At 44.4% G+C, this 15,173-nt stretch overlaps 1 protein-coding gene across 1 annotated transcript in view; it reads left to right on the top strand.

The window, feature by feature from the left end:
- The window catches only part of NALF1 (NALCN channel auxiliary factor 1), a 430,376-nt gene extending 416,187 nt beyond the window's left edge, over positions 1–14,189 (top strand). Inside the window, exons 2-3 of the mRNA XM_066621343.1 lie at positions 7,621–7,792; positions 13,894–14,189. Coding sequence (XP_066477440.1) covers positions 7,621–7,792; positions 13,894–14,189 — 468 coding nt within the window. The remainder of the gene's footprint in view (positions 1–7,620; positions 7,793–13,893) is intronic.
- Positions 14,190–15,173: the final 984 nt, after the last annotated feature.

A 15,173-nucleotide genomic window follows, 5' to 3' on the forward strand; every position in this document is an offset into this window, starting at 1 on the left:
TAAGCCACAGTCATTCAGCACGTCAAGAAATCCGGTTTCCTTATCGTGACCAGAACACAAATTGACCCAGTCAATATGAGGATAATTGAAGTCCCCCATGATTACAACCCTGTCCTTCCTTGTCACCTCCCTGATCTGTTTCCTCATTTCAAGGTCCCCATCAGATTTCTGGTCTGGAGGACGATAGCACACCCCCAGTATTACATCGCTGCACAAGCCTGGTAATTTAACCCACAGAGATTCTACGGTGGAGTCGGACCCACCTTCAATCTCTACTTTGCTGGATTCTATCCCTTCCTTAACATAAAGGGCCACCCCACCTCCAACACGCCCCTGCCTGTCCCTCCTGTAGAGTTTATAGCCCAGGATTGCGGTATCCCACTGATTCTCCGCATTCCACCAGGTTTCCGTTATGCCCACTATGTCAATATTTTCCCTTGTCACCAGACATTCCAGTTCTCCCACCTTTGCTCGTAGACTTCGGGCATTCGCATAAAAGCATTTATACACAGAATGCCCCAGGATGGGCTGCTTATTCGCTCCTTTGTCCCCGCATCCTCTCATTGTGCCAAACCATCTATCACATCCCATCTCCCTAACTTTCCCAATTTCTTCTCCTACCCTGCCTTTGTCTTGTTGTTCTATAACCTCCCCATCCTCATCCCATAGGGATGAGGAGTCCCGAACCGGATGCCCCTCGGCTCCTGTCGGCCTTCCCCCAGGGATCAGTTTAAAAGCTGCTCTGCCACCTTTTTAATGTTATGCGCCAGCAGTCTGGTTCCATTCTGGTTCAAATGGAGCCCGTCCCTCTTGTACAGGCCCCGCTTGTCCCAAAACGTTCCCCAGTGCCTAACGAATCTAAACCCCTCCTCCCTACACCACCGTCTCATCCACGCATTGAGACCCCTGATCTCTGCCTGCCTAGCTGGCCCTGCACGTGGAACAGGTAGCACTTCAGAGAACGCTACCTTTGAGGTCCTGGCTTTCAGCTTCCTGCCTAAAAGCCTAAATTTGGCCTCCAGGTCCTCCCAGCTACACTTGCCCACATCGTTGGTGCCGACATGCACCACAGCCGCTACCTCTCCCCCAGCACTGTCTACCAGCCTGTCTAGACGAGAATGTCTATTTCAGAAGGGTCTTGATGGTGGGGGGGGGCCTTTATTTTGTCCCATTGGTGGAGAACAAGTGAATGTAAGCAGTAACAGCGCGCAACTTGGAGAGAAAGTATTCTGAAGAATAAAATGTAGAAGTAGAGGAGTAGGACTCTGTTCCTGCTTGGAGGAAGTGAAGGGACAAAAGAATAGAGTGAAAAATGATCCCGCACCCTGGCAATCACTTGTGGCCATAATTTGCTTTTGTTACATTGGTAAAGGAAATTGTTTCCAGCACCCACAGTACATCACAGTTTATGAGGCAGGTGCCTTTGCTGCAGCAATGAAAATACTTATGTAACATATTTACACCCCCACACATACAGAATTCATCTCACAATTGCATTACAGCTCACTCACACACACACACACACACACACACACACACACACACACACACACACACACACACACAGAGTGAGAGAGAGAGAGAGAGTACTTTGTGTGTGGAGGGGTGTGCAATAAAATGTAACTAATTCTGAGCAAAGGATTTTTTTACTGCAATACAGTAAAAGTGAAAAGGAGCCACTACAGTACTGTGAGAATAAATTGGGCTTACCTTCTCAACTCTCTAGAGAAAAAAGAGCTGCCTGCCAATATATACACACCGCTGCATTGTGCTTGAGACTTGAGAACTGCATGATTGCAACCGGCACTTTCCTGCTGCAGTGCAGGTGCCAAAAACAGTCTTCAGAAGTTGGAGACTGGGTGAGCTCATGTGATTGCCACTGGGGGTGTGAGACTGCTGGTGTAGCATCAGAAATGCACCCCTCATTTGGGCTCATGGGTTGACTGCCCAATCCTATCTCCCCGGCACCTGCACCCATGCCAATGGAGGCTGTGCTGCATGCTACGGTGAGAGGGGCAATTGGGCAGTTTACTGAGGTAAAAAATTTTTTTACATTGTCTTTGGGCGCCCTTGGAACTATGCCAGCTATATAGCTGGCACAAGTCCAGGAAAAAACAGAACAGAAAAGCGTGGACAATAAAAGGGGGTTAAGATCTGTCAGGTGCAACCATTGCCAGATCCACCTCCTCAACACACTCCCCAGTTCCTCCCCCAAATCATCCCATTTCCCCTCCACATCTATGGCCCACCCCCACTGCCAACTTGCCTTACCTGTGGTGTCTCTAAGGCGTCAGTGCCGCACCTGTCACCATTTACAGGACCAGCCTAGTGGTCTGGCTTTTGCACTTCCATAAAGGATCTTGTGCTACTGGACCACTAGTTCTAGCAGCTCAGTGGCCCAATAAGATTGGGGCCTGAGTCTGCGTCTTTCTCAGGATTGATTCAGATTTGCTTAAATATATTGGATTAGTCCTCGTGCAGTGACTGTTGCAATTTTGTGTTGTCAGTTATTTGTTCAGAACATCCCCATATGAAAACTGTGGTTTGTAATTGATTAAGATAAGATGTTGTAGAACATTGTTCTTCAACCTTGGTGTTGGGACTCCAGCGGGGTCTCAGTTGTGGGGTTGCAGCAACTGACAGGAATGAAAAAGGATGAAGACCACTGGACTAGAGCACCACCACGTAAAAGGGGGAGGTATTTGGTGTACCAGGAGATCGTGTCTCAGTCCTGCTCAGGTTCTTAAGAATTGTACTAAAATAGCTTTCATTATTGCCAGGCTTCATAGTAATTTTTCTGTTCTCGCTAATAAGATTATTTGGTTCAGTGAACAGTGCTGAGAGGGCATAATGGGCACAGGGAGTGGATGACAACAGAGGCAGGGAGTGGGTGGATAGGGTGTCAGGAGGGGGTGGAATGAAGAGTGGGTCCCAAGTCTCTTATTTATTTATTTATTTATTTATTTATTTATTTATTTATTTATTTTGGGGTGGTGACATGAAAAAGGTTGAAGGCGGCTGTTCTAGAACTTGGTAGCAGATACAAAAAGCTTCTGGCCCCTACCCAGCATTGTGCATGCCCACTAGCTAGGGTACTATGAGCTTCTGTCATATCACTGGCAATAGAAGTGATAATACTTTTAGAGGTAAGGGAGCAGGAAAGAGACTGAATTGTTGATTAAAATTTGACCAAAACTCGCCCTTTTAAGGATGCACAACAGATTGGCACCAAATCAGTGATGAGGGCTGCATCTGTGATTTTTTGTCAAAATCTAAAAGGGAAAAATGAGAAATTATAGGTATGCTTTTAGTGGTTCCAGAAACAGGAACAAAATGCTGTGCTTCTGAGCCTCACAGAAGCATCTTGTTACTCACTTGCAGCGGCGTAGCTAATGACTGTGTAGCCTGGTGCCAAGCTCAAGTTGTTGCCCCAGAAGTGATGTCACAACAGGAAATGACATCACGCCCGGACTTCTAAAAAAGTGAAAATTGGGAGGAACTCACCTCCTCCCCCCCAGCAGGTTGCCACCCACCTGCTCTGCTGCCTCCCCTCAGTTAGTGGTATAGCTAGCTGCTACCTGGGGTCAAAGAAGATTTGTAGCCCTCCCCAGGCAAAATTAAATTTCATTAAGTAAATAAATAAAAAAGTATGCCCCTTATCGGTCAGAGATACAGTATCGGTCAGAGATACAGTGCAGGGGTGAAGAGGAATGGTTATTTTCCCCTTGCTAAATACAAGAGGGGCACCACTTGAAAAAGTACCTTTGTATTATGATACATGGAAATGAGAGCTGACTCATATTAACACCTTATTGGTTTCATGCTGTTTCATGATAACATGTCATTGCAACATGTCAATAACATAATAACATGTCATTGTCTCTCAGAACAATCAGTTTCATAAGTCAGTTTTGAGTTAAGAAAATCCACTTTTTGTCCTATAAGGCAGTTGTGTTTTAATTTTCTGGTTAATTGGCCATAATTTTTGATAGAATAAAGATATTTCAGTGCAGTTTGTTTCATTGCATTCAGCATAAAATTATTTTTCCAATGATATATAGCATAATGGTATTACTCATACATACCAAGATTTTCACAATTTTAGTCACTAGTGTCAAGCTCAGCTTGTTGCCCCCCTAAAGTTTGATGCCCGGTGCAACTGCTATCCCCTGCACCCCCTTAGCTATGCCACTGCTCACTTGGAAGCAAGAGTACTAGATTGGACAGCCAGTAGAGCACTTTCTGTGCCCTTCTATTGGTGCCATTCATATCTTGCGAGTTCAGGAAATTCAGTTTCTCTAGTGGCAGTAAACTATGTACCATTTGCTCAGCATTAGCAAGGGGAAAGAACTACCCAATAAGAATTCCCAGCGGCAGAAATAAAATATGTAAACATATCCTATGTTGATAGCTGAAAAAGGGTAATCCAGTTTCTGAAATGGGTGTGTTTGTCTCTTGAGTTGCATCGACTTGCTTGTAGCATTTGACAGTCTCTGAGATTTTGTAACCACTTTCCTTTATTACTGTGGAATCAAATTTACCAGGAATAATTTATTTCCCCTGTAAGGGCGAGCATATGAGATATAATCAACCAATGTGCAAGAGAGTACAAACTCATCTGTTTCAGTACCTGCACAATTTAAACAGGGTCTTTTGGAAACAAAACACGAAGTTTCACCTAGACTGCTATCTTGTTAATATTGGTGATTTTTTTTTAATGGAAAACATGGTAGCAATCCTTAAGCAATTAATATAACATTTGTGATGAGAATATGTTTTTTTTTTTTTTTCCTTTCATGGTACAATAACGAAAATCCACCTGAAAGTGGTAATCATAAACCACAGATTAGCAATAATGTTTTTTTAAAACTGGTCACCTAGCAACTTTGCCACTACCTGCTGCCACTACAAATACACTGAAGATAACAGCTTTGTGGGTAATTACAGAACTTAAACTTTTACTGACACAAATTAAAACTAGCACAGATAAAATGAAAGAGGTTTAAATTGAACCAAGTTCTCTAGGAAATTATCCCCTTTCAAGCCTCTAGCTGTTGAATTTGCAGTTTTTATTCTTTCTCCCCCCCTCTCTCAAGTTCTCATTGTGTTCTTATGAATGCAAGGAGGGGAGGAAAAGGGAAAATAATCAGTTATTCTATATTGCTTTTTGATTATTATTTTTTTTAGTACTTGCTAATCCTCTCAGAAATGCTTAAATGACCATTATCCAGCAGCCTGGATAAGAATAATGTTAAGAAATCATAGCAGGTAATTATTTTGCTCAGGTTCTTTATTTAAATGTACGTCCTGCCCTTTTCTAACGGCTTTGGGCAGGTTTGAAATGTTTCAAAATAGATAGGGGGAAAAATTGACAATTAAAACTCTACATTTAAAAAAAAATCCACAGAAATACCCCTTGGTTCTGCATAATCTCTAGCTAGAAAAGTTCAGCCCATACAGAAATACCTCTGGATGAGGTGCATGTTTGCCCTTTTGCAGAACTTCCAAAGTAAGAGTGTCACATATATCCTTGCCAATATTTGGCTCCATGGGGTATGCCGGGTTGAAGCCCAATGAGAACATTCTGAGCCTAGCAGAATCTGGTAAGTCATAGGCAGACTGTGAGCCCAATCCTGTGGTCTGCGGCACGGCTCTGTGCCGCGGGCCACAGTTGCAAATGTGTCATAAGGCACGTTTGCAGGGCTCACCGCCAGGCTCCCGCTGGAGCTAGCCCAGCACCAGCCGGAGCTGGGTTAGTGCACGGCAGTTGCCCAGGTTCTGCGGCTTGGCGGTCTCCTGGACCGCCGGGCTGCGGAATGGGAAGTGGGGGCGAGGTGGCTGGGGTGAGAGGGAGGCATTCTGGGGAGAGTGGAGGCGTGTCGGGGGAGGGGGAGAGGCAGATCCATGGAGCTGAGCTCCGCAGGATCCAAGGCGCTTGTGGAGGGCTGCATGCCCTACATGAGTGCCTTTACTTTAGTGCTGACCTTTTGGTTGGCGCTAAAGACAGTAGCCCCATTGCGGGGCTGCTTCCCTTACTTGGGGGAAGGGGAAGAACATCCCCTTCTCCTGAGGTTCCTCCCGTGGTAGCATGGGAGGCACAGGATCTGGCAGCAGCCCTCCATGGAGCTGCCGAGCCTGGGCGCTGCGGGCAGCTCAGGCTTGGGCTGCCCAGCAGAAGAATAGGATGGGCCTTAAGCACAGACCAGAACCGAGTCAGTCAGTGTAAGGGAGACCACCTCTCTATCTGCAGTGCTATTCAGATGTGATGGCACACAGTTTGCCTTATTCAGCGGGCTCCTTAAGCTGCCGTAAGGCTTATAGGAAAGGAGGAGTCTCTAAGGTATATACAGCCTGAATACATATGAATACTAATATAAAAATGAACTCTCACACCTAGAAAATTAGTGCCAGTAAGTTTGTTATTGAAATTGCATATTTTGTGGGTTAATGTAGTCATGAACTGCATTGCCAGAGTTATTGGGGAGAGTGAAGGTTTAGATCTTAGCTATGAAAGGGAACAGTAACTGGTCCTCCAGCTGTTTATAGCCTTTCATTTTGCAACCTGGATCTGCAAGTAAAAATAAAAATAATTCATAATGATATTATAATATCATATTTGTATAGCATGATATTTGTATAGCTGGTATTTGTATAGCATGTTTCCAAACTTCCAAGTGCCCAGCAATGCACTTTTAACTACTGCAGCCTGGATTTAAATCTAAGGTGCCAGCACCATCTCCTGTGTATGTCTGGGATTTGCTTTACATAGTAAAACTGTAACTGTTCCATGTCAGATCTTCCTCGAACTTGATTTTTGCAATTCAGTTTGGCTTCCAGGGTTTTGACTTCCAAGACTGAGGATTTTGCATTCGCCCTATTAAGGGCCAAGGCTTTCCAGATGTAAACACAGCCACAAGGGATGTAAAATATCAGGTGCAAAATTATCGCAATAATCACAATTGCAAGGGTCAAACATTGGCCCTGGTATCTGAGTAGCTGAAGAAAGAAGAAAGCAGGTTTTCCTGGTCCATGCACTGCTGCTGAAACGATGCGGCTTCTGCCTCTACATAGTTTGTTTCCTTGTTCAATTAGTTCCATCAGTCCTACCACATTTGAAGTGCAGCTTGAAAGCACTCTTAAGCTGAAGGGAGAAAGTGATGATGGCGAATTTTAGAGTGGATATTTAGAATATGAATCTGCAGTTTCCGCCCCCAAACCCATTCTAGACCTGAGTCCTGATCTCCCTGGGCTACAGACCTAGTTCAGGATGAGATCTCCTGGGGCCATCCCCTATGCAATCAGTGACAGAGATACCTCACTGTGAGACCTTCATTAACTCCTGGCATTCTCTATCTCTCCATTTGCAAAACATTTTGCACCCTGGAATGTAGCATCTATCTCCTGTAAAGGAAACTTAAGTTAATGGGACAACTAGACAAACAAATAGAATGCATTCTTTTATCTTCATGAGTCTCTTAGAATTTTCTTCTAAGCTAGCACACTTACCTGACCATGAGCCCCATTAAATTCAACAGGGCTTACTTTTCCGTATACATGCTTAGGCTTGGGCTGTAACTTTGGCCTCTCTGATTTTCTTCTTTCTTTTTTTTGTCTCCTTAGACTGTCTACAAAGCCTGGCTCTGTTCCCAGTATTTTGAAGTCACACAGTCTCACTGCAACAACACAATTCCTTGCAAGCAATACTGTTTGGAGGTTCAGACAAGGTGTCCATTTATACTACCAGACAACGATGATGTCATCTATGGAGGACTATCCAGTTTCATCTGTACAGGTATGTCATATTTCAAAAGCTCTGAATTAGCTTCCCCTTTTGAACCCAGCACTGAATGAGGTCCCATTTGTTTTCAATGTCGGAGTTCACAAGCTTCTAAAGTTTTCCAACAAGCGTGCACAAAAGTACTTAAACCTGACAACAACATACCGGAATCTGGATATCACTGAAGATCATCATCGATCTGCCTTGTCATGCTACATTACCCTGTAGCACTGCTGCTGCCAGTAAGGGCTCCTGACCCTTAGATCTCACAGAGGCAATGCCCACTGAAGACAGTGCAGGGACAGTGAAGCATGAAGTTTTCTTTTTAATCCAGCTGTTGGTGCTGCTGTTTGACTAGGTCCAAAACAGGGAACGAGTCTGTCCCCCTACCAAAATAGCCTCCCAGGCTGTTCTCAGTCAATGTGGGAGTGAGACTTACTCATGCAGACTGATGTATTACTGTGGCTCTTGGCTCTGCTTCCATGAAAGGTGGTTGGTTGCAGAGGGGAGAACCAGGTTGGGGGGGATGTTTTTCAGAGCCTTCTCTTCAGTCCACCTGATCTTCCTGCTTGGTGCAGCTGCTTCTTTTGTGAGGTCAGGGCAACATTTTTCAGATAGACTTCACAGGCCGGTGCTGGTCCAGTAATTGCTCCTGATTCTGAATATGGATTGGCGGCATGTGGCTCTATACGCAAGTAGTCTCTGCTCACATTGGTAGGCAGTGGTGATGACTGTATTCCACGCGTATTACGCTGTGCAGACTACATGACAAGTAGCGTATACTCTTTTTCACTTTATGCAGCTGATGAAATGCACTGCAATCCACAAAACCTTATGCTGAAATAAATCAGTCTTATCAGTCTTTACAATCCCTTTGCTGTTTTAGCTGTCTCTCACTGACCCTTTTTTTTGTAAACTATGCATGCACTGCAGTAACGTAGTTATGGGGGGCACAGCACTAAGTTTTACAGGGCATCTAAAAGCACCATGTAAGCTGCCCATCCCCCTCACCATCAGAGCCACTCCCAACGGCAAGAGCAAAGCAGAGGTGCCTCCTCCACTTTGCTATCACTGCCAGGAATGGCTCCAAATGTAAGGGGGAGGGGCAACTGACACAATGCGTTGAAGCGGCCTGCAAAACTTAGTGCTGTGCCCCCTCCGTAGCTGTGCAGCTGACGCGCCCAGTATATCACTCTACTGAAGAAAGGCAAAGGCAGAGCATGTGGCAGCAGTGTCATGACATGGAGCAGGGCAGACGTAGATTTCAGTTCTCACTGTATGCACTGGGGTCGATGCATGAACCTGAGCTGCAGTCTGTGTGCCACATGCAGAATGTAAACACTGGGTCAACATGCAAACTCACCCTAGGTGCAGATCTAGGACATACTGAAGCTCCTTTCCAAAAGGTTAGGCGACACTGGCCATTTGCTCATCTTAATATGATTGAGGAAGAAAAATTATAGGTTATTAATACTGCAAGGGGGATCCTCACTCCCGGATTGGCCTTTTCAGCCACACTAGACGCTGTGCCAGAACCACCTTTCAGAGCGCGATACCATAGTCTTTCGAGACTGAAGGTTGCCAATACAAAAGGGGGATCCTTAATTATTGAACAGGAGCTATCCTTTATCATACCTCCTTTTGACACTGCTATTAAGTCTAATTTATGCATACAATATCATGGCTAATTAAACCTGTTGAAAATGTAGGGGAGAAGAACTAATTCTTCACTTTTAAAGATGAACTGCTGGGATAAAAATGAAAGGAATCTTGTACGCCCCATGCTGAACTCTGAAGCAGTGGCAAAGTCTGCGATAGAGCAGGAAATCCTGGAAGTCGCACACAGAACACAGTCATGACCTTAGCCACCTGGCATGTACAAGGACAGCCCGAAGAGCAGTGGGGAGGCCAGACAGAGGGATATGCTCCCCTGGGTTGCTGGCACTTCCCCTTACTTGCTCCTTTCCTCTGTCTGAAAAGACTTTCCAGCTGGGATGGACTGAGCAGGCAGTGTCAAGGGAAAGGAAGGTGATAGGATGCCATAAGCTCAACAACCTGCCCCCACTGTTACTGCTGAGTCCAGATAATAAAGGGTAAATGTTGTAATATCGATGATGCTATTAGCTTCTACATGAGTTTCTATGTGAGTTCGGTCTCACAAACACGTACTAGTACTCTAAGATCATGAACCCTTTGGGAACAGAAGTTCTGATTTGGAAAAATTTCTTTAAGCTTCTCTGAATGCAGCAGTGGACCACCCCAGCCCCGCTCCAGGGGCAAAGGTCCACAACGGCGCCCCGCCTGTAGACTACCGCTGCCCCCCCACGCAGAAATCCACCCCCCATTCACCTGAGGGTCACAGAGCCTCTTGCGACCCAGGAGCATGTCGGAGAAACCTTTGTGAGGTTCCCCGATGCTTTAAACTGTGCTTCTGGAAAACAGAAAGCACAGTTTCTGCTCCCTTTGGGAGCCTCAGAGAGGCTTCCGCAGGGTCCTGGTGCTTTGCGCCTGAGGCTTTTGCCCCTTCGGACCTTACGGTAGATCCACAACTGTCTGAATGTATTGGATAGCATAGGGCACATGCATTTCCTAAATGAGCACCTACAAATAAATAATGTTAATTCTGAACAGGTATAGCTCTGCATGGGGGGGGGGGGGAATAAAAACACAAGGTGAAAAAGATACAAGAATATTTTAAAGCCTTGAGGGTGTGTGTATGGCCTGGGCTTCCATGCTTTCTCTCAGGGAAAATTCAGAAGACGAAGAGCTTGGTCTCCCTGTTGCTCTCAATCCAAAGTCCTTAAGCACAAGACATGATTCAGCAAAGAGCATATTGGGACCATTGGTCCATCTCAGTCAGTATTGGCCACATTGACTGACAGCAGCTCCCCTGGTTTCAAGCAGGAATTTTTCGCTGCCTTGTGTGGAGACTCGCTTCTGAGTAGACCTGGTCATGATTGTGACTGTCTGCTGGCAAAGCAGATGATCTGCCACCCAGCTACAACCCTCCCTCCTTGCGTTTCAGATCATGAGTGATTACTCCTCAAGGCCACTTTGGTTTTTGGCAAATTCAGTGCTTCTACACAATGAGTAGCTATTATTATTATTAACACTCTAGGTATGCATGCCAAAAGTAGAAATCTCTTTGTTTAAAAAGACCGAAAAAAGTGTTCATTTTACCTGTGTTAGAGTCTAAAGAAGAAGTAACACCATATGCTCTTAAACCTCGAAACCTCTTTGCAATTTCATCTTGTACATATCTGAGAATGGCTTTTAAAGCTTCTGGAAATCCAGTTACCTCTCTTACTAAAATCTGACATGATGCCTCTGTGTTCCAGATAAGGTAAAGTACTTTTAAGTGCTACTGGTTTCAGTGGAGAGTTACACGTACAATACTAACTCCCACTTGTTTAAATGAGTGGAACTCAAAAATACTTGAATTGAGCATATAGACCATAAGAGCACATCTTGCCATTTATTCAAATTTATTATACATAACCAAATGCGAGAGCTGGTTTTATGCACTGAAATCAACCTTCTTCCTGGGAATAGATTCCCCTTGATACCGAAGGATTTAATGAGTTTTCCACCATCACAGCCAGTGGGGAATCCTTTCAGATTTAGAGTGTGTGGGAGGGAGACCTGAATGGTGGCAATGACTGTGGCAGGTCAAAGGAAAAAGGAGAAATTATGGAGGCCACTGTGAGGGCCCTGATAGAGACTGAGGGCTGAAGCAAACGTCCCCCAAGCAAAATTTGAGGATCAGAGCCAAAAATGAGGACAACTGAAATGGCTGCCTCAGGCAAAGAATTGCCTGTTTCTATCCACCTGCCTCCATTGTTCTTCATTCTCATATTCCTGGAATCAAAAGAGAAGAGGGTCACAGAGAAGTAAAGGCAGTATGGAGGAGAGGAGAGTGGTTGGCATCAGTGCCCCCTAACCCATACCTCTTTTCTTCGCCACACTTCCACTTTTCCTGTGCTCCTCTTTTCCTTTCTGAATCCAGGGAGCAGGAAGAAGAGGAAGCCTGGTGAAGGCAACAGCTGGAGAGCTCCTAGGTAAGCGTGGGATGACCTTCAGTATGTCACTTCAAGCATTAGGAGGACTTGAACTTGCCCTGAGAAAACCTGGCTCTGTTAGCCAGTGAGTCCTTCAACCTACATCAATGAATATGCTCAGGTCCATTGCCGATACTGTCATGGGGGACCACCAGACAATGAGGGGAGGGGGGAACAACCCCTCCCCCCTTTGCGAAATGGCAAAAACCTAAATCCAAGTAGTCTATGAAGTTTAAAATAATTTATATACAAATTACATTTTAATAATATTACGACGAAATTAAAAATTGTCATGCGCTCTGATGTCTTCAAACTCATTGTCCAGGGTATGGAAGCTGAGAGTAGTTATTTCTTATTAACTTCTTAGAGTTAATTTCTTCTTAGAGTTACAGTTTTGGAGCATGAATGTGTCACCTTTAAAATCTGGCCACACTTCTGTGCACTGCTCTGGACTAAAGAGTTTCTGCTAACCTTTTTTCCCCATTGACTACATTCCTGGAAAATAGTCCTGTGCTCTTGGAACAGTTGCCCATCTCCAGCTGATTGCACAAGGGTCCAGTAGAGGTCAGACCCCCATTTTTTAAATTAATCTGAACAGTCAAGGAGTCAGCCTGAAGAGTGTGGGCTAAAGCCCTCCTCCACTGCAGCCCTAGGCATGCAGCCCATAAAATAAGGCAAAAATAACAGGACAGAAGATCATACCTTCCTTCCCAAATAATCGTACAGGTTAATATAACGTTGAACCCGTGCCATTATTTGTGATATTCCCAGGAAACCCAGGAGTTTAAATTTAAAATTAAACTCAGATCCTGAGATTTCAGCCAGCAGACTGCAGAGCACAAATGTTGCATGCTGGCAATGAGCAAGACATTGTGTACAAATGACTATGGAGATTAAATTCTGTCAACTCTGGGTCTTTTATTGCAAGGATCTTATTGTAACATGTGATGGGTGAATGGGGACACCTAGTGGAGAACCATAAGCATTTCAACTCATATTAAATAACTATTGTGAGGTATTTGGTCTGCCAGCTGAGCATTCTGAATGCTGAACTCATTCACTCTACCCAATCCAGGAAACTCTGCAATCTGAAGGGCAGGAATAGTGTGTAATTCAGGAGCACAGCACTCCCAGAACCTTCACAGACTACCATTTCCAGACTTCTTTGGGGAAAATCAGATGGGTATGCTTGTATAAAAGCCATAAAAGTACACTGGGTGCAAACCGCTCAGGTTAAACCCCAGCAGCCGCAGTGGGTCCTAAAATAAGCATTCGGGAACTTTGGCTGTTTAATTCACGAGGCAAATCTTGACTGAGTACAAAATTGAGTATGGTTCCTAAAGTAGCTTATGATCATACAATTGCAGTCCTAAAGACAGGTCCTTGCCAGCCTCGTTGATTTCTATACAGGCTTCTCAACGTAGACGTGCCCAGGATCATATTCACAGTATAATTGCGTAGCAGGTTCAACTGCAATATGAACAGCAAGTACAGAATTATTACTTGTAACAACTTATTAATACAGTAATTATGGAACAAAGATGTGTGAGTAATGGTGCAATCCTAACCCCTTATGTCAGTGCTGGAAAGTGCTGGACAGTGCTATGTCATAACTCCAAACTGGAAAGCACTGACATAAGGGCAGTGCAGCTCCGAGGTAAGGGAACAAACATTCCCTTCCTTTCAGGAGGTCTCCGTGAGTGACACCCAATTGTAGGATGCAGCACATGTCCCATTGGCACTGCTATACCAGTGCTGGAAAGCACTGACATAAAGGGTTAGGATTGCGACTGACGTTTTGTAAAATATATGAATTACAAACAAGCTGACTACAAGTTCAGTTGCAATTAAGGCTCAGTTCTTTGTGTGTGTGTGTGTGAAAGAGAGAGAAACAACTGTGGTTGGCAAAGTGGTTTTCTGAACGGTCTAACTCACATCAAGACTGCAGTTTCTGGAAATGTTTTAAACTCAGCACACTGATGCATTCAGGTGCATTCAGCATCACCATATTAAAAAACAGCCATGTAAATTAACTTTCTGCTGTTTTTCTACTTGCAGGGCTCTATGACAACTATCCAACCAATGCAGAACCAGAATGCTGTGATGTCAGATGGGGACTATTATCAGATAACCAATCCAAAGGGACTATAAAAACAAGTGACTCAATGATGTGTCACCGGACATCACTCACAGTTTCATCAGCATCAAGACTGTGTAACAGCAGACTTAAACTGTGTGTTCTCGTATTAATTCTCTTACATACAGTACTCACAGTCTCAGCAGCACAGAACTCAACAGAACTGGGCTTTGGAGGCATAACAACTTTGGAAGATAATTCAACCAATGAGGACTAAAAGACCCATTTCATCTCTTCCCACAGGCACACAGCAGGCCCACATGTACTGCAGTCAAACACAAGAGACTGGGTCCTTTCGCCCTCTGCTCACTCCTCCAAAGGCCTTCTGGGTAATACTCCACAGATGGGCCACAATCCAAACAAGGACACATCAAATACAGCTTTTTATTGACTAAAAGGCTGTCTGCTGACTTAAATTTCTCACACCATTTTATACACTGTGTTTTAATGTTTGGAGTTTCTTTTTTTGGTTTGTTTTTTTGCACTTGTTAATACAGGATTTTATTTTTTGGACAGTTTCTCAGAGCTAAACTAAGTCTTTTCACTGTCTTATCTATTTCTAGTCATTGTGTGTGTTCATCCGATAGTTCTGTCTTTTACGTCTTGTCAGTTTCTATTAGAGGAAAGAACTGCTGTGGTTCCATGGCATAACTAACAGACAACTACCCCAACTCCTTTATCTGAGGCCCCTCACACCCTCCCTCCCCCACTACCCCAAAGCAGACAACGCCCGCTTGCTTTCCGTCCGTGTAATCACAATGAATGGGTGCGCGATTCCGATGAGCCTCTGCTGCTGTTGCACAAGTCACCCAGCTGGCTAAGCCCAAAATGAGGAGGCAGGGGGAAGCTAGCAGGACCAAGAAGTGCTCTCCTTATAAGGTGGGATCAGACAGTGAAATTCTGACATAAAAAAAAAAAAACCTATAACAAACTGTTGCTCCAATTCCCGTTTTCAAAGAAGTCCAGTCCTTTCTCACTGGTCAGTTGAACAGGAGCAGCCTGATTTAAAAAAATACAATGTGTGGAACTTGGTTAAGAGCTCGGCGAGTTGATTAGATGAGAGGCCTTCACAGTGGTGGTAAACAATTGACATTCATTGTGAATTACGATTTCAATTCCACTATCGTCACATAATCAACAGGTATCAGTCTAAACTAATAGGGCAAAGAGATTCAGAAGAACAAAGATTTCTTCTTCTTCC

The sequence above is a fragment of the Tiliqua scincoides genome, chromosome 3 (assembly GCF_035046505.1).
Source record: "Tiliqua scincoides isolate rTilSci1 chromosome 3, rTilSci1.hap2, whole genome shotgun sequence".
In the NCBI taxonomy this organism is placed as follows: Eukaryota; Metazoa; Chordata; class Lepidosauria; order Squamata; family Scincidae; genus Tiliqua; species Tiliqua scincoides.